The sequence below is a fragment of the Artemia sp. Qi Xiang Cuo genome, chromosome 11, assembly GCF_049724085.1.
Source record: "Artemia sp. Qi Xiang Cuo chromosome 11, ASM4972408v1, whole genome shotgun sequence".
In the NCBI taxonomy this organism is placed as follows: domain Eukaryota; kingdom Metazoa; phylum Arthropoda; class Branchiopoda; order Anostraca; family Artemiidae; genus Artemia; species Artemia sp. Qi Xiang Cuo.
In genome coordinates, this window is record NC_142804.1 from 683,281 (window position 1) to 708,694 (window position 25,414).

The following is a 25,414-nucleotide window of genomic DNA, read 5'->3' on the forward strand; positions in this document are numbered from 1 at the left end:
AGAGTTTGGATTTAGATGAGAGAAGCAAATCTTTGGGATAGTTTAGGCTGGCGGCTGTGAATGAGAATTTATTTCATTTTGTATCCGAGCGTGACGAGCTGTCTGAGTTGTGGAAATGAATGTTTTGGAAGTGTTTGGGAGTGAATTCTGGTTAATTGAGTGGATGGCTGAGAGTAACGCATGTGCTACTAAACAGTTGTGTAAGTTTCTTCATTTAGGGATAAATGATAGGGAATCATGTTTGAGGGGATAGCTTGTTATGATTTTGGGAATTGAATTTTATTATGATTGTTGTTTGCTGGTTAAAATGTTAGGCCTTGTTGGGTTTTTCGTTTGTATTATTTAAAGCTGTAATTTGTTTCTCAAGCTTTGTTTGTAGACTATAGTTTGTGTTGCTATGGCCCCCAGGCTTTTTTTCCAATAAATCTCATCTTATCGAATATATGCCATTTGGCAATACGCAGAAGGCAGATTCACTTTCTACATCATATTTTAATTATTTTCATGAAAGAATCAGACCTAGATGTGTATAATATGTTTATGGGAACAGCTTACTGAAAGTGCAGTGCTGTGCCCTGATATATAATTTTGATTCCTCCTAAAAACTTAAAATATTGAACTTATTTCAAGATATCTCGAGTAGCTAAGTTAATTTAGAAAAAAAGTTGTTGGTAAGGCAACTGTCAGCGGGACTTTGAGTTTGGCTATATAGTGGTGTTCTAAAGCATCAGTGGTAAAAGTACAGGAGGCCGTGGGTTTGACTCACATTGAAGGCAACATTTTTTTTTTCAAAAAAACGTCAGTGTCGTGAACATCAAAGACTTAGTTCCTTCCACGCTTAGACTGCGTAAGGCAGCAACAGTCAACTTCAATGCCAGATGGTATCAGGTCCATAGCTTAATGAGGGATGTAGGTCGCTCCAATGAAAACGAAACGAGTGCCATATTCATCCCTCAACGACTTTGGACTTTGACGAAGAGTAAACAAGCAAAAAGGCATTGCGGTTGACGAGAACTTACAACTATAAATTGTAGAAATGCTTCATCAGGAAAAAGAACAACTAAAACTAATAAATCAATAATAGTAATTATTTATATTTTAAGCATTGCTTATTTTGTGCTACTGCTAGTTTTGAACTATTTGAATATCGTGAAGACCAAAGTTTTAACAACAGACTATCTAACTACAAACCCGAGCTTCTCATTATATAAAATGTTATCGGGGGAGGGGGGGGATTGACAGACGGACAGCCTTTTTTTTGTCATATGGAAATAACCAAGAACTTCCAGAATTCGAGAACGACTAAGGAACGACTAATGTTATTTTAACTCCTTAAAGCCTCTCTATAGAAAGCTAAACTGTAAAGTCAAATAAAATTAAGGTCCTGTGAATTGTAAATGCCTTAAAAACAGTGCCCTTGTAAAATCGACGCTACCTCACAAAGCCCCCCCCCCTAGTAAAGGGTGTAAATATAACAAAGGATATGTAAAGTTAACTTACCCAAGAAGAAGCTGATCCTTAGGGTCTTGAGAGACATAGACGAACTCCCGAAGATAAGCCTTTGGTTTAAATCCAAGTTGTTTGGCCTTTTCCTCAGACATAATTAAACAGGCCGATGCACCGTCAGTCTGAAAATTAACAACTCAATCAAGAAATAAAGAAGGGTTGCAGTCAACCAAGGCAAGATACCTTTTTCAGCATTTCCAGGACGAGGACCTGAAACCTACAAAAGACCTACTTACCAGGAGACCTGATAATGGGTTTATGGAAAAGAGGAATTAAATCGATTTTCTATCGTATATAGCTACAAGCAATTTGAATCCTAATCAAGACAACATAACTGAAATTTCTCTTCAATTATATTTACATTGTATTCGTTACAAGCATGTTTCTGGGGTAGTCCAGTCCCACGATTGAAACAAATGCCACGGGATAATTCGAAACGAAAATATTGGACGTGTAAAAATCAGAATACATGGATAAATATTCTTTCTTATCATCATATCCGTGGAGAAATTCATTATCACCCTATACCTCCTTTATGATACATGGGCTGTGTCCACCTTCACATGTAAATTATCTTTTCCGTAAATTGCCAGAAATAAAAATTTGCTCCCTGTGTCATTTTGAAGCCCTATTACTCTTACTATTGCCCTATTATTATTACTTTATTCTTTTAGTTAGTGCAAAATCTTACAAGAAGAGTACTACAGGTTATTGCCATAAGACGAACTGCAGGATTTTCAAAAATCATGGAACTGAGAACAGAGCTCTAAGCTCCTATCTACAAAAAAATCGTATTTTGTCCTACTTTTCACCTCCTTTCCTAGGTAACAAATAATTAACTTATTAGCATTACTAATTATTAATCAAGGAAGCCTTATGTGAAGAGACAGTGTTCCGATAAAAATACAAAAACGTTGTTTTTAACGCGGAAGTTTTATAAATACACAGGATATGATAGCTGATCGCAGCGGTCACTTTTCACATGCTAGCATTTGTTATATATTTGATGACTAATTGTTATCAATATCATTGCTACCTAACTACTTTTTGTGGTGATTTTATTATTATTATATCAAAATTAAAAATTTCAAAAAAGTCAGGAGCGACATAAAAAATAACTAAAGATTATCCTATAGATGAAAGCAGCTACCCTTTAAGTTTCCCTTAAACTACAACTTTGCTTCCCTTGGAATGAGACAGATTCTGATATCCTGGGACCACTGGTTTGATGGTATATTTTGATAAGACTGGTTTCATTTCGTTTTTTTTTAAATAAAGCTTCCACTCACAGGTGCACAGCTAGTTGCACCAGGAACGAATCTCTATCGGGCGTATTTTCACCAGTTATAAAAATTTTCTGTAATAACTTTTAATGGGAAAATTTCTAAGCTAAGAATTATCACAGAGTATATCTTTTTACGTATGTATAGTTGTTTCCTATATCAATATATTGATTATGCCTCCACAAGAACACTCAATGATAACTGTAAATAGTAAATAGAAATTAAGTAAACATCCCCTCTTTTCCGACTTTTTTAATATAATTTAGCTCAAGGAACAGCTTGAAGATTTATGAAGCAAAGACCACTATTTGTTTTAAGGATTTAGTCCAGTCGGCTTAAGAGAAGCTCATTTACAGATAGTTTATTCGAAGAGAAAAAGAGAAATAATGTTCTAGTGAAAAGTGGGCTTTAATTCCACTACTTAACGTCTGTAATTTTGTAAGCCAATCACATTATGCATCTAGCATATGTCAGAAATGGGAGTAAATAGCCCCGCTTTCTTGAAGCCTGATTACTCCTTTACTAGGTTGCAGCAAGCGCTGCAACTACGATGCTTTGTACAATTTTAAGCGCTGCTGTGTGTAAATATAAGCGCTGTTGTGTATAATTTTAAGCGCTGCTGTGTACAATTTTTAGCCAGTAAGAGCAACGATAATTTTTTGGTGGTGGTAACAAAAGGACTACATATCAATAACAGTTTTAGGACAGGGCCTTGTTGGTCTCCAGCCGTTTTCGAGTTATAAAGAAAAGTCCATAACTCTCTATTTCCAATCAAATGAACATCCTCCGAAGTTTTTATGGCCACAAGAGGGGGGGGGGGGGCTTAAGGATGAGAAAAGGGCAGCCTCCCTCCTATACGGACGAAATTCTGCTCTTTTTGGAGTTTAATGCTACTCTTTACTTTGATAAAAACAGGGTAGACTAGAAATATTCCCAGAAATCCAGAGGGATTAAATATCAATTTCTACCTCCCCCACGATCCCTTCACTAGAGCTAATTCTGTATTTACCTGAGGGCTCAATGAGAGTTAGAATAATAATGTTTTAGTATTAAAATACACCCTTTGAGGCATCTGCCCTCCTACCTAATTAAAAAACAATTAGACAGTCCTAGTGTAAAGGTTTCAAGCTCTCATTTGCAAATATTTGGAATTGTGTAGTTTTGCAAAAAACAGATCATAGATAAAACAGGAGCAAGTAAGGCAACAAAAAATTTACCGAATTCGATGTGAAATTTGTTTGGACCTTAAAAATATTTCAGCTCTATATCCAAGAGCTATCCTCGGCGAACTACGTATATAAATTAAATAAAACTTACAATAAAATCGGATCTTTGCAACTAAAATTGAAAAATTAAAACAGTCCTAAGTTTGTTGTTTTTATGACAGAAAGGCAGTGTGGTCTTGGATGGAGGGAGGGATATCCTGGGGAGAACTTTCAGTGAAAAGGAAATTTCCTGGAAGGAGTTTCCCTGAATTCATTAACATATTTTCTTTTATTTGTTTTTTTTCCTCTTTGGATGCATAATTTTACATAAGAAGAGAAAGTTACGGAGGAATTATCCGGCGGGAATTTTCAGTGGGTATCAGATTGTCTGGCATGATTTTTCGTGGGAAAATTTAATGTCCACAAGGGTGATGCAGGGTGACTACTGAAGTTGTAACTACTGAAGTTGGAAGCTAAGCCAAACGGCTTTTCAAACCCCTTGTTCGAATAAAGTGCATAAATCTTTGATGAAATTATAGAATATGGTAATTCGAAAGAATAACATTGCTCAAATGCAGTAGCAGAGAAAGCAAATATTGGTAGATATACATCAGACCCTTCAACATGATTTTCTATAAAAAGCTGACAGACAAACAAGGACTTACCAGGTAAGATGCATTGGCAGCAGTAATCGTACCATATGGCTTAACAAATGCTGGCTTCAATTTAGCCATCTGTTCCTTAGTTGATACACGAACCCCATTATCTCGAACAACGGGTTTATCTTGACCTGGTACTAGAACAAGAAGAAGACAAGTTAATTATAAAAAGCAAAGGTTGGTAAATATAAAACAAACCAAATTAATAGCCCATATACAATGATTCTTAAGTACCAGTGGCTTAAGTGGCTTTTTGGTCCCAACACCCTCTCAAACCCATTACCAAATGACTCCACACAGAAGTTGGGTCAAAGTAAAACTTTCAAAAATCTGATGCAACGTTTCTCAATACCAATTAATCTGGTCATAGATCTTAGACTCGTTTTCAAATGAGTGTCTATGCCTAATTTGGTCATAAAAGTAAGGTTTTTACAAATGTGAAGAAATACTGCTGAATATCAATGGCTCTATTGCTTATTAGTAAAATTTGAGCATCATTGAAGTTTTTTTTTTCAAAATTCAAATACTAATGATGAAACTCAAAAGAAGACAAAAGTCCAGCTATTAGGTTTAAAAATACCAACAAAATTAATTAAAGGACCAGAAGCTCAAAACCAAAATCCAAAATAAATAGAAATTCCAGCTATATGAACAAAAAATTATCAATTAAATTTTTTTTAAATGACCGAAGGTCAAAACAAGAATACTATACAAAGAACAGCTACAAAAAGGATATTCCAGCTACTTCGCTTAAAGATCACTAAAATTCATAAATAAGATAAGAAATTAAATTGAAAATAAAAAAATAAATTATTAAAAATTCATAAAAAATCTGAAGCAAAATGGCTCAATATCAATGCCTCTCTCTCTTCGTGTGACTCTCTTCTGATAGGGATGTATATGGAACGCTAGCCTGATAAACGAACAATAGAGACAATTCAAAAAGATGATCAATCCCTGCTTTGTCACCAATTGCTAGTGGAATTAGATAATATTTTGTAACAAAGTTTTCGCATAGCTTATGTTTTTCTTATCTTAAATTTTCTCTTTTTTCTTTGACTCCTCCTATGGTTTGTTGCACCTTAAAGGGTCAATCAGTTAATTTAATTCAAGAAATAGATGAAAACATAGTCCCCTAAAAGCCTCTAAGCCCAGGAAATACAGCAGGAGACAAGAAGGAAAAAAATACAGAATCATATAATGTCAGAATAACGAAGACAAAAAGAGAGAAAGAGGACACACATAGAGAAACAGAGAAAAAGAAGCAAACAAGCTAAAGAAAAACTACTCAGAAAGTAAATATACTTAGTTTTTTAAGTAATAAAATAATGCCATCTTTGTGCAAACTCAGTTAGGGTGTTCTCTTTTTAGTTTAGCCAGTTTTATATTTATTTATTTCTTTTTTAATGATTTTAACTGACAAGATTTTACTATTGTTCGGCTTTCGAGTTTGTGTATAGCTCACACTTTTTGTTTTCATTCTATTTTCTCTTCTTTTTTTACTACAAGTCCAAGCTTAGCGGTGTTCAAACAGTTCGTGGTAACGAACTGTAAGTAAGGAGCGACCCGGCTCAATAGTAACCGAAACTCTGAAAAATGGAATTTCGCCAATAGATACATCAAAAGAATCGTATTTTTATGCTGATTTCAAATACATAGGATTTATCAAGTTTAGTCTTACCCATCAAAAGTTACAAGTCTCAGAAAATTTTCATTGTTCTCGAAAAAAGGAGGAAACACCCCCTAAAAGACATAGCATATTAATGAAAATCACACCATCAGATTCGGCGTATTAGAAAACCCTACTATAGAAGTTTCAATCTCCTATCTGCAAAAATGTGGAACTTTGTATTTTTTGTGCCAGAAGAAAGATCACGAATGCGTGTTTATTTGTTTTTTTGTTTTATTTTTTTCAAGGGGTGATCGTATCGATCCAGTAGTCCTAGAATATCATGAGAGGGCTCATTTGAACGGAAATTAAAAGTTCTAGCGCCCTTTTTAAGTGACCAAAAACATTGGAGGGCAACTTGGCCCCCTCCCACGCTCATTTTTTTCCCGAAGTCACCCAATCAAAATTTTAAGATAGCCATTTTGTTCAGCATAGTCGAAAATCTAATAAATATGTCTTTGAGGATGAGTTAATCCCCCACAGTTCCCGGGGGAAGGGCTGCATATTCCCAATTATTTAGGTATACAAAAATATGCAGTAATTACACAGATTTTAAAAATAGATGTAAAAAGCTGAGCGAAAAACTGATCTCAAGAGGTTTTTCTGCCAAAAAAATTAGTTGGCAATTCAAAAATTTAGTTTTATGTATCATGAACTTTTAAGTAAATATACAAAAAATTGTAAAGAAATACTGAATGATATTTTAATATAATTTCTCTTTCGCTTTTCTTTTTTGGAATTTTGAATTTGTAGACTGTTTTCAAACAAGCTTAAGGATCTTTAAATCTGTAATTGGTTCCGGATACCAATAAGTGACATATCTGGACCAGTCTTCATTTATTCCAGAATAGTTTCTGCTCAGTGACCTCTGGAATTTTATTAAGGAAACAATGAAACACTGTTTATATGTAATTTTTAACAGCTCGACAAGTATGCATGCATTTGACAAATTATACCTGAGACGGGAATACCATATAGATCTTATGGCAGAGGCTCCACTGTGCTAGGTAAAGAAAGTAAAGCCTCGAAACCCGTTAAGGCAGGTGGTATTTCTTCTGATGAGCCCTAGTGGAAGGTTCTACTTGGAAATATTTCGCTAGATTTAAGGTGCTTTTGCTTGTAAATTTACAACAACTTACATTTATTGATGACGACTTTGCATGGATTTGGACATTTCTATTTGGTTGATTGTTCGGTTATACTGTTTGTTCCTAGGTAGTTGGATAGATGAGTAAGGTGAAAACCTCGTTCAAGTGCACATTTGTCTCAATTGCTGGATTAGGACGACAGTTTTTTTTTTTTTTTTTTTTTTTTTTTTTTTTTTTTTTTTTTTTGCCAATTAATTACCTCTTAAACATAATATGAGGGGTTCACCCCCTCGTCAATACCTCGCTCTTTACGCTAAAGTTTTTTTTAGTACTTTCAAAATAACTATTTATTCTAATTAAACAGCGTTTGTGACTCAGGGGTCATACTTAAAGAATCAGAACAAAATTCAAACTTTAGCGGAAAGAGCGAGGTATTGACGAGGGGGCAAATCCCCTCATATACGTAATAATTTCTATTCGTTTTAAGTTTTAATGTTGCTCCTTACTTTCAGTTGGAAAAAATTATTTTTATATTATTTAATTACTTAGTAGAGCTATTTCGTAAATTAACTTTATCTTAAGGGATTAAAATTTTATCAGAGAATCTATGTAACAAAAATTGGTAATTATTCTAATACGAGAGGTGAAAAGATAACTGGTTCGAGGCAGAATGTGGAGTACATCTCCAGGGCCTTAGAATGATGGTCGTAAGGTAATGAAAAGGGGAATTGAAACCATGAGAAACCATTGAAAAGGAGCCATGAAAAGCCAGTAAAGGTATAACAGTACCTCATAGGATTAGATCAAGACTATATTATTAGTATAATATATAGCAACTTATTATAATATATATTTAATAATACAACAAAACTAATAATATTAGGAGCAATTCACAAAGCTAACCGAGAGTCAATCCTGCGGAAGATAGTGCAAACCTCCTTTTATGGTATATCACTATCTGAATATTTCGTCAAAACACGAGTTACAAATCACTCTTCAAACTCGCAAATTTCTACAAGGAAAGAATAAAAGAGCGCGTTTTAACGCCCTGCTTCTTTTCCAGATTATTTTTAAATATAATATTTTCCGTTATAACCTTCAGAAAAAGAATTTTTTTTTTTTTTATCTCTAGACAAGGATTAAGCACGAGAGAAAAATTGTTTATTCGTGTTCCAATAAAATGTGGACGTTTGTATTTGTCCTCTAGTCGCAGGGATGGAGCGGCATTTTATTAAAAGGCCGTAAACAGAAACTGCTCAATTTATACAAACTATGTTAAGGAAATCCAACAGGAACTTAAAAACTAAATGAAATAAACGATAAAAAAAAAAAAATCCAAACCGAGTATGATTATGCAATGACATAAAAATATGAAAAAAAAAACGAAAAGAAGACGCTTTATTTCAACTCCACTAAAATTAAACAATGATCTGTTTTCCAGCTATCCGAAAATCTGAACAATTTTCAAAACTACTAACGAAGGCGTGAGACGATCATGACTTAGAAAATCGTAGTATTGTGAAAGAAAACTAATCCGGGGTAGAAACTACTGCGCACTTTCATTTTCAGTCTAACATTTCAGGTGCATTTGAAGATAAAGGCGTTTAAAAATTTTTAGTTTTATTTTATTTTTTTAGCTTAATATATCTTGTCGAGCAGAAAAATAAACCTTTTCAAATTTCATCCTAAGGTAGAGACACCCTTGACAAAAACAAATTCAAGCTTGTAAAACTTCCTGCAGAGATCACGCTACCTGTCACGATTAGTCAGTTCGGCTTAGATATTTTATATCTTGGTGTCACACAACTAATATCCAAGTATTGCTTGTATATGATGAATACTAACAAACATACCTTTAAATAGGTATTGACTGAAAAATTCTTAATGTTCTAAAAAGAGAAACTTAAAGAGTTTAAAAATAAATTAGCCCTTGTCTCCTTAGGGGTAAAGGGGGGGGGGTCTTACCTTTTACAGGAATAATATCACTAAGATACCCCTTATTGAAGGCTTCATTGGCAAGGGTATGAGACCTTAAGGCAAAGTCGTCTTGTTCTTCTCTAGAAACTTCAAAGGCAGCAGCAAGACGATCAGCTGAGTGGCCCATAGTTTCGTTGGTCGAAAATTCTGCCACAGCTGGAAGCTTGAAAAAAAAAACAATAGAAAGGTCAGTTATCATTTAGCATTTGACCTGTGAACATCTATTGATATTTAAGCCGGATTAAATTTGGAATAAATTACAGTGGATTGCAGTGACCGTCAGTTTCAAAATATGTGAAATAATAAATTGATATTTACGGACTATTTTACCATTGGATATATTTACTCACTCATATTAAATCATCTATTGTTTTACTATCTTTTTAATTTAATAATCTGATTATAATTCAATTTTGCTAATCAGCGATCAGAAGAGGGGAGTTTCTTGTCCCAAGGGTCGTTGTACCTGCCGGGAGTGTTACTCCCTTAAACTGCGGGGATCTGGTAGTAAGAAACTACGCTTCCTTTGCTTATTGGTATCTGGCTCTTATGATATGCCGAGTGTAATCGAAGCTAAAAAAAAAACTCCTCTACGATGCGGCCGTACCTGGGACTGAGCTTCCGAGAAGACAGGGGCCGAAGGCTTTGAAAAGCCATCTGAAGGATATGTTAAGCATATTCGTGAAATGTGACGATGAAGACATAGACCTACCGATGTTTGTAATTAGTTCTCCAAATGATGATACCTGTTATCCCTGCTTTGGTTTATTCGAGTTTGAGCGCGGAATTAAACAGGATGTAACACTACCCAAAGACTGTTTAAAGTATTTTTGATTAATATGATAATTACTTCCACCACTGCTTGCCCGTGTGACGCCATCAACTGACTTTTTCACTGCAATTGCTGTCTCTACTCTGCAACATAAACTAAATCACCCGATAAAACACAGAGAAGTGCTCGATAAAGTAAGCTGTCATGATGCAGTTACCAAGCTGAGTTTGCGAGGTGACAAATGGCTAATTAATGTTGAAAAATCTGCTGCTGAAGAATTCAAAGACTCAATTTTAGTGATTTTAGCAGAATCTCCATCCAAGGTGATCACTAAGTGATTTTTCGGGATAGTCAGAGGAATATCGAAGGACTTAGACCTCTCATTCTTTCAAGGATATCCAGGTGTGGTGGAAGCTATGCGGCTCGGTGACACTGGCACGGTTATGAGTTTTGTGACTCCATGTCAAAAGCCAAGGCTATGAAAAATGGTGTTAAACTTGGATATGAATCCTTATCTGTGAAAGAATATCTGTCGGCACCTTGGTGTTGTCTCAAATGCCGTTCGCCAGACCATAGAGTAGCTGATTGTACAAGTTTGGTTGCGAAGTGTGCACGCTGTGCGGGCCCTCATATTTCCACCAAGGATTCTCTCTAACAGCTTAATGCAAGCTGTGCCAATCGCGGTGAAAATCATGGCTCTTTTAGTCTTAGATGCAAAGTGCTGAGAGATATCACTGCCAACAAGAAATGATTGTGCTTGTTTCAATTGTTTCGCTTAATATAAATGGTACTCGTTTACAGGAGCATATGATTGATGAATTATGTGACCGGTTTGACATAGTATGCCTTCAAGAACACCTCCTGACTTCTATTGGTATTAGCGTGTTAAAAAGGAGTCGTAATCATTCCGTTTTTACAACTAATGCTGAGGTCACTTTTGGTAGACCTTCTGGAGGCCTCGCGTCCATTGTTAAGAATAACCTGAGTTTGCTCTCTCCAGTGTGTTTTCACAGTGATAAATTCATCCTTGCGGTTCGGTTTGGTAATACTGTGATGATAAATGTGTATCCTCCATGTAAAAAAAAAAACTATTTCTGCTTTAAACGCGTATATGAAAGCCTCGGCTAAGTTTAACGTTATTCCTGCATCTATGGTATTAACTGCTTATGACTTCAGAGTGCTTGGTGACTCCAACACAGATATTACAAGTCAGTCAGTTCGATCCAATTTAGTCATTGAGGCTTTTTCTGCTCATAAAACAGTAGAGAAAAGTGTTGATTATTCATATATTCACCAATCTGGAAGTTTGTCTAATATTGACCATGTAGTTTCCTCGCCAAATATTAATGTATCGACTGTTCTTTTTCTTTAAGACGATAGTGATATTGACCACTTCCCAATTTCTTTCTCTGCTTCACTAGTGGCCCGTTCTACTAGACCATTTACACAAAGTCCTAAGTAGTTTTACAGGAATAACTGGAGTAGAGCTAATTTTATACTTTATATTACTACGTTGTCCGCGTTATTGGGTTCTATAAAAGTTCCTTACCATTTGCTTCAAGTTACTGACTGTTTCTCAAATGATAAGCAGTCTCTAAATGAATATTATGATAAAATAATTTAGTGCTTAAAACAAGCAGAGGCAACTGCTGTTCCTCTAGAAAAGATTTAAATCAAAACTAGAAAACCAGAATGGGTTTTGGACCCAGAATTAAAAGTTGTAAAGAATAAAGCTAAGTTTTGGCTACGAATATGGGTGTCTTGTGGTCGGCCAAATCGAGGAGTTGTCTTCGATCTGAAGCCAAGTACCAAGCCAGCTTATAAAAAACGTTTACGGCAGTCTAGGGTATCTGGTTTTGATTTTCCTGCGTCGAGAAAGGAGTGGTCTCATGTTCTGAATTCGGATAAGCTTAGTAGTGAGTTTTCTGAAAGTCCTATAGCAGTTCATACTTGGGTGTCGTATTATAATGATGTTTTCGGCAAGGTGAACCGGAAAGTTGAAAGGATTTTTAGTAACCTTCTTGAGTCGTGTTTGCCTAATCATATTTCTCAGAGTAATGTATTACCAGTTTCTATTGTTGATATTTGTCAAGCTATTAAGAACATTCAATCTAGCTCTGTTGATGAAGACAGAATTTCTTCTTATCATCTGAAAGTAGTTTTCCCGACTTTGATAGTTCACCTTCAGCTTCTGTTTCAGACGTGTTTATCTACTTCTATGGCTCCCGACAATTTTCCCTGTGGCACAGCCACCTCGGTTTTGAAGCGGGGAAAAGCTTCGTAAGAGTGCAGTTCATATTGACCGATCATTGTTTCATGCAATCTTAGCAAAGTTTTTGAATATATTCTTCTACCTTTCATTTCAGAAAGTGTTAATTTTGGTGAAAACCAATTTGGCTTTCAAAAAAGGCTGGGATGTCAGCACGCACATCGTGTTCTAGCTTCCCTCCTTTTGCAATCTGTTAATGATAAATCTCCTCTTCATATCTGTGCACTTGATCTTTCGAAAGCTTTTGATAGTATAGTCCACTCACATGCACTCTATTCCCTTTTTTCCAACAATATTAACCTTTCTATTGTTGTTTTGTTACGGTACTGGTATTCTAACTCTTTTATTCGGGTAAAATGTAATGGAGTAGTGTCTGGTTCAAAGGTGTTTCTTCGGCGTGGGGGTTCGTCAAGGTGGTGTGCTTTCTCCATCTATTTTCAAGTTATGTATTTCTCCTATCCTTTCATCTTTGCCTTCGACTTTCATTTCTGATGGAATTGATAATCTCGTATCTCGCTTATGCGGACGATATTCTCCTTGTCAGTCGTTCTAGGGCTGGGCTCTTACATTCTGTCAGCTGGATCTCAGACCAATTCAGACGGATTGGGCTTATGTTGAAAGTTCATAAGTGCGAATATACTTAATTTAATTCGAGTGCGAGTCACCCCTTAAATGTGGTTTGTTCTCTATTCCCTGTGTCTCTTCTTTTCGGTGACTTGGTCTTCACATTACTAATAATCACAAAACACTTCGGGCTCTGACAGTTTTTAGTGCAAAAAAAAAAAAAAAAAAAAAAAAAATCAGATAGGATATTCAAAAATTGTTGCAAATAGAGGGAGGTACAATAGAAAGCACTTGGAAAATTATACTCTTCATTATGCGATCATTCTATTCTTTTTTTATCTGGTTTTCTTCCAATTCTGAAGCCTAAAGATCTGAAATCTATCCGGACTTATTATTTTGAATTTTGTCGGTACCTTTTGTGCCTTCCTCCGTCGTTCCGGAACCGGCATCTAATATCGCGATTCGGCCTCCCTGATTTACGGAAAAAAGTGACTGTGCTTGCGGGAAAGCTGTCATTATCTGCAGGTCTTACTGTGCACCATAATTTACGTCGTTTTATGTAAATAATTGTTAAGTGTGCGAGTTTGCTTTTTTGTTGTTTTTTTTTTTTTTTTTTTGCTCTTGATGTACTCCACTTCTTTATTATAGTGGGTAATAAATAAATTATTATTATTATCAATACTCTTTGATTTCATTTGATTTGGTTGTGTGTTGGAGGGAGCGGGTAGGTGATTTATAGTTAAGAAAATATACTCAATGGAACCCTTTAAGTGACATCTTTTTTCCTTCCAATTTTTGGCAAGGCAGAGTTATTGCTTGAAAACTAAAAAAATTATGGAAACTATATTAAAAGCTAACTAATCCAAGGGGGAAGACGATATGAGGGAGTTGTCTAAGAAATGCTTGACGACTGTTTCAGAAAAATGTTTGAGGGCAATTCATGAAATGGATTGAAATTATTATATTTTTTCCTCAAAAAACCCTTTTTAACAGACAAAAACTCCCAATTTGGAAAACCTTCTGAATCCTCTCATATTAATGCTCTAACTTCATACATCCAGTATAGAAATTTTCGTAGAAAATTTTCAATCCTAGCATATACCATAATTTCCCCGACTTTCAGCCATAATTTAACATTTCACAAGAAGGGAATCTCATTTACTTTACCCCCCCTGCGCAGAAATGTTTGCCCCCCCCCCTCTCCCAGGACCTGCGATAATCTAACCATCTTCAAGTTTCAAATAATTCAAACTTGTTTAAGATAACAAAAAAAAAAATCTCTGTTGTGAGCCAGAAATAGTGGCTTCTGCGGCTCCCCTTCCTTTCTTTCAACTTAATTTTCTTTAACGCTTGGAATTTAGCTAAGAAGTATCGACAGTGAAGATCAAACTGTACAGGGTTTCCGCCAGTGAAACAACATCAAACTGGGTTTCGTTTGTGAAACATCATGCAGACTAGAAATATAATGAACAGCCGTATCAGATCTATAGCTTGCATGCACATAAAGCAAAATTTCTAGGGGCAATCATGAGGTTATATGATAAAGCATAACATTTTCGTTATTTGACGAAATTAAATAAAAAACAAGATTTTTTTAACTGACAGTAAAGAGCAACATTAAAACTTAAAAAGAACAGATATTATAACGTATATAAGGGGGGTCGCCTCCTCGTCGCTCTTTACGCTAAAATTTGAATTTTGTCCCAATTCTTTAAGAATGACCTCTGAATCACAAAGACAGTTTAATTAGAATAACTAGCCTTTTTAAAGTTCTAAAGAAACTTTCGCGTCAAAAGCGAGGTATTGATGAGGGGGTGATCTCCCTGATATATATAAAAATTTCTATTCATTTTAAGTTTCAATGCTGCTCCTTACTTTCAGTTGAAAAAAACTGTTAGTTTTTTTTATTTAATTTCTGATCGTTTTGTTCAATAATGCTGGGAAATCCGGTTTCCCCTCCATGGAAAATTCCCCTCTACCATGAAAATTCCTCCATGGAAAGATACTCTCACGTAACACCCTCCTCCCCCAGAAAAATCCCCCTGAAAACGTACTGTATACTTACCAATAACCAATACTATATGTAAATAATGGGCAAAGCTTATAACTTGCAGCCCTTCTCCTGGGGACTGTGTGTGGGTGGGGGGGTTGGGTAAGTCTTCCTCAAAGACATAGTTATTAGATTTTTCGACTATGCTGAACAAAATGGCTATCTCAAAATTTTGATCGGGTGACTTTTGGAAAAAAATGAGCGTGGGAGGGGGGCTAGTTGCCCTCCAATATTTTTGGTCACATAAAAATGGCACTAGAACCTTTTATTTCCGATAAAATAAGCCTTCTCTGGATCTTCAACGATCACTGGTTTGATATGATCACCCCTGGAAAGAAAAAAAGCACGCAATTTTTTCTGGCAAAAAAAATGCAAAATTCCGTATTTTTGTACATAGGAGCTTGAAACCTCTACAGTAGGGTTCTCTGGTATGCTGAATCTAATGGTGAGATTTTCATTATCACTTTATGTTTTGGGGGTGTTCCCCCCTTTTTTTCAAGAATTGAGCAAATTTTCTCAGGCTCGTAATTTTTGATGGGTACCAATTAAATTTGATGAATTTTACATATTTTGAAAAAGCATCAAAATTTGATTCTTTTAATGTATCTATTGTTATAAAGACTCTGTTTCTTAGAGTATCGGTTACTGTTGAGCCGCCTCGCTCCTTAATTACAGTTCGTTACCACGAATTGTTTGAAAACGTTCTGAGGTCACACTGGCTATACATGGCGTTCGAAGGAAAAAATAATAATTAAGAAACCAAATGAAGGTAATTGTCAGCCAGTGAAGAATTGTTAACTGGCTGAACCCCCCCCCCCCCTTGTTTGGTTTCTTAACCATTTTCTTTTTTCGTTTTTTGTCGGGCGTCGTTATATGACTTATTTGTTGAGACTGAAATTGGTATACTACCCTAAACTAAGAATGCTGAATCCATCAAAAATTTACGAACTTCAAAATCTGAATCGAAAACTTAGCTAGGAATCGCAAATAATCCAAATTTCTGCATTACTCGAACACATAAATGTATAACAGGAAAGTTAAATAAAGTTTCGCGGAAAATGTGGATAGCGATCCTTACAATTTCCTATTTGCATTATTCATCATGTGACAAGTTTTGTGAAACTAAGATTCCGAGATCCATTCCACTTTCGACTATCTCCCCAGTCCTCAAGATACTCCGAGATCTGCAATTCCTCCAAACGTGTTGCGCCTTTTTCTCACTTGCACAAGTAAAACAAGATCTAATTGTCCCAAAGGTAACTACCAGAAACCCCAAAGGGCCGACTTCATATTTTTGAGTAAAATCAAAAAAAAAAAAATTAAAAAACTGGTCATAAACGTAAATAACGCAATGTCAGACATAAAAATAAAAAAACAGTACAGAATATAAATAAATGAAAATAAAAAAGCTCAAATTCTTGGTATGAAAGATAAAAAGTAAAGATGTAGGTTTTGTGGTAACTCAAAAGTTGTCATGCAGCGTCACGTAAATTTTAAAAAAACATCAAAGAAACTAAAAAAGTGACTGTTTTGATTATATAGAATTTCAAATGATAAAACTAGAATGATAAAAATAAAACAAATTAACTTATGATCTATTATAAAAAAAAATAGGCCACACACAAAAAAATGGCAAAGTTAATATATATAGGACAAAATAAAGCTTCTATTTTTACACAAAAAAAACACACTTTTTTAGGTTCTTTACCTTCTTTAGAATTTACGTGACGTAATATGATACCTTTAGATTACCACAGCTAAGATGCCAGTCACTTACCTCTGGAATTAAGTAATTTGGCTTGATACTAAACAGAAGTCCTAATCTTTGGCCAAGAGACTTGGCTTTGTTTAGCTTGAGCATCGTAGCACGCATCTTCCTTGAATGCCGGATTGGCACATCCGACATGAATTCCACGCCACCAGCAACGCATACGTCATAAACACCGGCAGCAATCATTCCCATACCTTAAACGATATGGAATTTTAGTCCTGCACTCATTTGAGTTAAAAACAGGAAGACACAGAGGGAGAGAGACCAAGGGAGAGAAACTACTTTCTAAAATATATATAAAAAAAAAATTAATTAAAAGATAAAAAAATTAAAATTAAAAGATAAAAAAATTACTTTCGATATGTAACCTATTAAGAAGAGAGATATTAAAAAGTTTGATATAAAATTTTAATTATTTAGCCCAAAATAACACTCAATGGAAATATTATTCCCATGATTGAAAAATAAATTTCAATTTGGGTAAAGCAATGGCATGAAAATGAAGGACTGATTGTCATATATTCTAGACAGGTTCATAACCAGGTTTTTAGCCCTCCCCCCCCCCAGCTTAGCTATTTCTTAGACTTTAACGTAGTAAGGATCCCCTTCTAAAAACCCTGTCCTCTAGGAAGAAATTAAGTAAAATAAGTAAAAGCACCTGAAAAACCAGATAATTGAACTTCAGAAAAAAAAACTTGTTTGAAGTCTTAATGTTCTTTAAAAAAAAACTTTTCACTCAAATTCGACGGCCCTTGTGTTTGAGAAATTTAGCATAAAGAGCGAGGGTTCTCGAACATCTGATGGTGGGATCATTAAGATCACTTAACTTTATGAGGTGTTCCCCTCTTTTTTCGATAATCAAGCAAATTTTCTCAGACTTGTAGGTTTTGATAGGTAACATTAAACTTAATGAATTTTATATATTTGGAATGAGCATAAAAACTCAATTCTTTTGATGTTTCATCCTGAGCTGATCCTTAATTACATTATGTTATCGTGAACTGTTTGACTTTACTGCTTTGTGTAGGCTTCAAGCCACTGAAGAAAATAAACATATTTCATTCTATGTAATTCTGTAACTGAAAACGCGTAATATTTTTATTCAAGAGTCTCCCATAAAATATATCACCTCATCCCCTCCCCCTTACAAAAAAAATAACTGGTTGAGTATATTTATGTCTGGTGAGAACGACATCCTCTGATGAGAACGACAGTTGCAAGCTTTAATTTCTATTTCAAACATATTTAGAAAGTAGAATCAAACAGATTTAGAAAGTAGAATCAAACAGATTTAGAAAGTAGAATCAAACAGATTTAGAAAGTAGAATTAAAGAAGGCTTAAGAAGGCTATAGTCACTTGCATGTTGTAATTGCTTGGTTGGAGCTGATACAAGCCATAGTGACAGTATGAGCCGGTGTTTTGTCACTAAAGCCCGCGCCGAGCATAGCTTCTCGGGCGACATTGCTCGTCTTAACCTCTTGGATCACAGTTCCCATTACAATGTAATCAACTAACTCCTTAGATATACCAGTTTTCTGAACAAGGCCACTGAAAAAGGACAAAATAAAGTTAATATTACTAATATAATGTTAAATGGTGTACTGTAAATAAACAGGAAACTAAATGCATGACCATGAGAGCGAATTCACAAAGAAAATAGACCCCCCCCCCCCACACACACACACACCTAAAGAATTTTTTTTACCAAAAAATTTAACAAGTCCTGGCGAAACTTTTTCAATCTAAAAAAGCCCTGACGAGGATAGGCTGGGTATAAAACGTTGGAGGTGTTCCAGTGTTGTGACATAGTTCAGGGTCTCTGCTCCGTCATAAGTTCCTTTCTCCCTCCCTATACCCGACAGGAGAATTCTGCTTCCTTGGCACCATGGTGGCATCAGGATGGACCTTTCACGAGTTTCTTTAACCAAAACTGTGTCGACTTAAAGCACTGCAAGGTTGAACCTAAAGAATGTCGCCTTTCAAGGAAAAAATAGGCTAGTATATGCCACAGCATTCGCACTGGATTTGATGAATGGATAATTCTTCTGGGTTTGGTTTGTTTAGGTGGGCTTTATTGGGCTGAAAAACATCTTCCTAGTCAAGTTATCTATTAAGGGTTGCCTCCCCATAGTAGCATAATATTTATAGGCATGGATACATAATGAGTCGGAGATAATAGGCTTAGATAGATAGATAGATATTTTATTTATGAAATATACATAGCGCTATAAAATATACCTGCGCGCATGCCTAGTGGCACAATTGAGCGCATTAAAAATTAAAACAAATTATTAAACACCGTTAGCAATTTAAATCAAAACGAAAAAAAAGAAAAAAAAAAAGAAACAAGCCTCTTGGACAACTGCCCAAATACAAACAAGGTAAATAAAACCAAAGTCAACTCTCAGATATAAACCTCCTCCCCATTCTGCGAAACTACTGGTAATCAGTACACTCTCTAATATCCGGGGGGAATAGAATTCCATACCTTCGGACCAATATGCCTCAAACTAAATACTGCTCTAGTTGTTCGCCTAAACTCCTGTGAGAAATTGAACCTGAGTGATGTCGGATACGAATGACGCTGCGAGTTAAGAGGGAAAATTCCATGAAAATATGATGCTAACTGGCCAAAAACGTAATTGTGACTTATCTGGGATATTGCAATGAAATGAAGTTGATGTAAAGAAAAAATTCCAGCTAATCCAAAAAGATAAGTAACAGAAAACCTATTATCAATCTGAAAAAGTATTCTTATCGCTTTATTTTGTAAAATTTGAAGGGGTTTATAAACTGAAGGAAAGGTTGAATCCCACACTGAAACACAATATAGAAAAAAAGGGTGGACCAGAGAAAAGTAAATTGATTTAATTATATTAACCGAAAAAACACGGCGGAGACGGCAAATAATCCCAATATTCCTAGAAACTTTTACCGATAGAGTTTTAACATGTTCATGGAGCGACAAATTTTAATCTATAATTATCCCAAGATGTCTAAACTGCTGTACCCGTTTCAGTTCCACATTATTTAAATAAAGAGAAAAAATATCAGGATTGACTGAACCAACTCGTGAAAAAAGCATATACTTGTATTTCCTTTCATTTAATAGAAGAAGGTTTCGACAATACCACTCTGAAGTAGTTGATAGAGTACTATGGATGTTCAGGAAAAGCTGTGTTAAATCTGAATGGGAAGAAAAAATTACAACATCATCCCCAAACATAACAATTTTGCAGATTAGAAGAAACTCAGGCAAATCATTAATAAAAAGAAGAAATAGGGTAGGACCCAAAACAGAGCCCTGAGGATCCCCACAATTTACGGAAAATTACTTAGATCGGATTCCATTTTTACTATCATGGCATTTAATTTTTCTTTCAGCAAGGTAAGATGCAAAAAATTCAAAGATTTTGAAGAAAATCCATATTTTTTTAGTTTATTTAGTAAAAGACGGTGATCCACCGAGTCTGGATCCACCGAGCTTAAGATTGTCTTTGCGGGATTTCGACTCTTGTTGATAGAAGAACATCGCCAAATGTGGAAAACGATGTTGTGACCTATATGAGCCCAGGATTGCACAAAGCCTTCATTTAACTGGAGGTTCCAGGGACTTCTTGTTGTTCAGTTCTAAGTCAGCTTAAGCACTTCGTGTAGACTTGAGAAGCCGTGCTAGTCCCCGTCCTGCAGTGGTTCTGGGACCATTGCTTTTCCTGAGGAAATAACAATTTCAATTATTTAAAAATATGAAAATTGCAACATGGAATGTTACAACGTTAAAAACAACTATCGTGTCGACATTTTGACTGACGAATTCAGACGCTTCGAACTAGACTTCTTAGGAGTTTTGGAAACTCATATCCCAGGGGTAGGAAACATGAAATTAGGTGATATAGAATTTATTTACTCGTGCAGGAAGGATGGAGTACATAGGCAGGACAGGGAGTAGGGCTCATGATCAAGCTGCTAAGTCTTGTTTACGTTTGGAAGGTCTTGATAATAGAATGATAGTCACTCATTTCACGATTAAAAAGTGCAGGGTATTAGTCATAATAGTACATGCCGCTGTAGAACTGACTGATGGAGATATTAGTGACTCAGATGAAATTTAATTACAGCTACAGGAACAAACAGACGGGGTCCCAGGCAAAAACATGATATTTTTATTAGAGAATTTGAAAGCCCAGGTTTGTATAAACAGGGATACATGGTACCTAGCCTAGATATATTTGGTGTAGGAAATGAAAAAAGTAATGGTTTCAAACTGTTGCAATTTGGAAGGTGTAACAATCTAGTTATGACCTATATAGTACTTGGTCATAAAATGGTCGATAAATTCACATAATATTCACATAATGATAAGACAGCTAACCATATTGATTACGTTATTGTAAACCAAAGACTGGCAGGATCAATACAATATACTCGGGTATATAGGAGTGCTGTTATTGATGTTAAAATTAAAGATTATCGTCTAGTAGTGTTTAATGTTAATTTAAAGCTAAAATTTAGGAAGGGTGGCTACGTTCTGAGAACGTTATGATGTTAGTAGACTCCAGGATGAGAATTTGAGAGAAATTTTCCAAGAACAGTTGGAGAGTTGGAAACCATCCACTAAAGTGGAGGGTTTAAAATTTGACAATGTATAACATTGATGGAATAATTTTAGGAAAATAGTTTGTGAAGTCACTGATGGTGTCCTAGGGAAGAAAGTTAGGAAAACAGCTAGGAATATTACTAAAAATGCTTTATAGAGAGCAGGAGGAGCTTGTACAAGAATTATTTGAGCGATAGATCATATGAAAATAAGAGGAATGTAAAGAAAATGGAGAAAGGATTAAAATGTGAATTAAGGAGGTGTAAAGTGGAGGCCATGGATAAAGTTGTCAAGGATAAAGATGCAGCCAAACGGCATAATAGTAAAATATTGTACTAGCATGCTAATAAATTGAGCGGGAATACTCAATCTGGACTTGTCCCAGTTAAAGATAGGAGCATGGTCACAATTAGCGAGAATAAAAGAGTTAAAGAGAGATGGTAAGAACATTTTGAAAAAATGCTAAACCATGATAGGGTTACAGGAAAGAGCACAGAAAAGAATGAAAATGTCTGTGACACTTTTGATGTGAAGGAAGATTTATTTTTTCAGGAAGAATTAGTGACAGTACTAAAAGGATTAAAAAATAATAAGGCCCCAAATGTTGAGTGTGGCAAATGAGTTATTTAAATATGGTAGTTTTGAGGATAGAGATAAGATACTGAAGGTTATGAGCATGATTTTTGAAAAAGTGAAGTACCTAAATATTTTAGGAAAACCTTAATTAAACCCCTGTATAAGAAAGGCGATAAGAGTGAGTACGGTAATTATAGAGACATTAGCCTGGTTTTTCTGGGAAGCAAACTACTTAGAATGGTGGTACTTTTTAGACTTAAGAGGTGCTATGGATAAAGTTTTAAAAAAAGAACAGTGTGATTTTAGGAAGGGTAGAGGATGTGTTTACCGAATTTTCACTCAGATTAATAACTGAAAAGTACCTGAGTTATCAAACCCCTTTAGTCCTCAGTTTTATAGATTATGAGCAAGTGTTTGATTCAGCTGATGAGATTACTATTTCTGTGGCTAAGGTAGGAAATAAGGTTAGTAGCTGGTTTTGTATTAAATTAATGAAAAAAACTTTTTCCACAAAATAAGTTTTTCAAATAAAAGTAAAGAACTCCATTAAACAAAAAATGAGCAAAAATAAAATCAAATATTCTACCAAGCGTGAAACTACCATAAATCAGCATAGATAAATAAATAAAACCCAAAACTAACAGAAATTACAATAAATAACCGAGTCAAACTCAAAACGAGCAGAAATTAACATAAGTTGGGCTCAAAATCCTTATGCATTCCCAAGGCCAGAACAAAATTTGCACTTTACTGGAAAATATAAATGTTTTTACTTTCAGAACTCTAATAAATCAAATAATATTAACATATTGATAACTAAATATTAGTATATGTATATTAAACTGACAATGCACATTCATTTGTATTTTTTTCAGTAATGTTAATTTGCTGGTAAAAAGAATTACGGAATTGGAAATAATGGCTTAGCGATGGACACGCCCCTCTCCGGGTTACTGGCGAATATTTATGTGAAACATTTTGAAAATTGGGCATTAGATTCGTATCTTTTGAAACATATCTTTTGGGGACGCTACATGGATGACGTAATTTCACTCTGGAACTATGGGAAAAATGAGCTCAATGGTTTTTTAGATCACCTTAATACATACAATAGAAATTTACAGTTTACTTTAGAAATCGAAATCGCAAATAAAATCCCATTCCTAGATGTGTTAGTTATTCGTAGCTTCGATATTCTAAATTTTACTATTTATAGAAAACCAACACAAAATAATAGATATTTGCATTTTAAATCAAACCACCCCCCACAAGTTAAAAGAGCAGTTGTAATATCCGTCGTCGATCGTGCCCTAAACATTTGTTCTGATTCCCACATCACAGCAGAAGTAAACTTTATCAAGGCAATACTTTTTGGAAATGGGTATCCAATTTTATTTATTAATAGTGTAATTGACTGTAGACTAAAAAGACATTCCCGTAAAATTAATGATAGTTTAATTATTGTTTGATTATTAATGATTAATGATAGTATTACGTGAGAATTCTGACAAAACCTTAAACATAATTTACCTCTCCTACATCCCAAAAATCACTACAAATCTTAAATAAGTTTGCACAAAAAATAAACTGCATGTAGTATTCACAAATAATTTTAAAATCATAAATTTTCTAAATTTTGGTAAAGATAAAACCCCATTTACTCGCCAAAGAGGGTTCTATCAAATACCATGGGATTGTGGCAAATATTATGTAGGCAGAACACACCAGAATTTAGCAAAGCGCATACAACAGCATAAATAGGATATAGTCAAAGCTCTAAATTCTAATATTTCCACTGTTTCATTTGACTTAGCATTAGGGAGCCATATTTTTCGAAATCCTAGCGACAATACACTTCTTTTTGATGAATCCGCCCTTATTAGCAATGACCTAGGCATAAAGCAGATAGTCCGAGGATCAATTGAAATCAGACTTAAGATTAATAATAATATTTCCTTAAATAGGGACTTGGGGGAATATACACTAAATGCTCTATACACAAATTTAATTAAAAATGATCTTACAAAATAATTTAAAAAACCAATGGACATTAACACAGAACCAGTCACAAAAAGATCTTTGAGGTTAGCTGCCAAAAAGGCTGGATTAGCAATAAGAACGTGTTTTTAAATTATTTTCTTTCATCTCATTGAATCGCCTTGTTTTAACTTACTTTTGATCAGTCCTGGTTGAACTTCGCTGAAGTAAGGATGTTAGGACTGCTTTGAAATATTTTTAATTTTTGGTTTTATTGGTCGCATGTTGTTGTGAGTCTTTTTTCTTTTATATATTTTTGTCTTGCTGAGGACGGCCCTTGGACATAGGGCCGAAATATTCAATCAAATTATCTCCACTGTCTTGCAAAAAGATTTCCCTATTGTTCTTCGTGCTTTTGTTGTTTGTTATGGAAAGGCAGTGTGATCTTCGTCGCTATTTAAATTAGTGTTGATTCTAATAAAAGCAGTTTTATGGTGAACACAATAGCTTTGGATTAGCAAAGAGCAAGGTAACTGTAATATAATCTTTTTCCACAGGAACATGAAGAAAGGCTCATTCAACTACATATTCAAGGTTTTAGTGTCCTTTTTAAGGAACAAAACCAAGTGGGAGGTAACCCCACAACTCGTGCACCCCTGCGCACGCACACACCCATGGCATTTAGTGCAATAAAATGTTAAATTACAAATCAGAATCATGAGGTGCAGTAAACCCAGGTCATATTTCAAGGCAAAATAATATAAGGCAATAAAAAATAAATAGGATCTTCAAAAAAGCAAAAAAAACATAACACCCAAGACTAAAAAAAAAAATGAAAAAGATAATCTAATAAAAGAATGCAGATTACTACTACTACTACTAACAACTCACCGCAGCACCAAGCCGCCTGGGGTCAACACAGCTACGCACGCTCCTACTCCATCCCAATCTATTTATTGCCTCCCTTTTTACACCCGCCCACGAAGTTCCCATTTCCTTTAAATCTTTCTTTATGACGTCCTTCCACTCCAGACGAGGACGACCTGCTTTTCGTTTAGCTTTAGACGGTTGGCCAAAAAGAACAATCTTGGGCAATCTGTCATCCTTCATCCGCACAACGTGCCCTAGCCACCTCAACCTTTCTTTCATTATAGCCCTAGAGAGAGGTATTGAACCACATTTTTCGTATAGCCTGTTGTTTGAAATATGGTCAGTCAGACGGGTACCCAGAACAATCCTTAAGCAATTTCTCTGGAAAACATCTAGCAAATCTTCATCCGCTTTTCTGAGCGCCCATGCTTCAGAGCCATATTTAACCACTGTCATCACTGTAGCTTCTAATATTCTAATCTTGGTTTGCAGACTTATCTTCCTTTTCTTCCAAACTTTTTTTATGACTGTGAAAAAACACCCCAAGCCTTGGCTATTCTACTTTTAACATCTGCTGTGA

At 35.1% G+C, this 25,414-nt stretch overlaps 1 protein-coding gene across 1 annotated transcript in view; it reads right to left on the reverse strand.

Annotated features, from left to right (window-relative positions):
* Mtpbeta (mitochondrial trifunctional protein beta subunit) overlaps nt 1-25,414 on the reverse strand; it is a 51,855-nt gene that overhangs the window by 8,010 nt on the left and 18,431 nt on the right. Inside the window, exons 3-7 of the mRNA XM_089097397.1 lie at nt 18,175-18,362; nt 16,820-17,007; nt 9,376-9,550; nt 4,660-4,790; nt 1,501-1,628 (exon numbers count right to left, since the gene is read on the reverse strand). Of these exons, the coding sequence (XP_088953523.1) occupies nt 1,501-1,628; nt 4,660-4,790; nt 9,376-9,550; nt 16,820-17,007; nt 18,175-18,362 (810 nt within the window). The remainder of the gene's footprint in view (nt 1-1,500; nt 1,629-4,659; nt 4,791-9,375; nt 9,551-16,819; nt 17,008-18,174; nt 18,363-25,414) is intronic.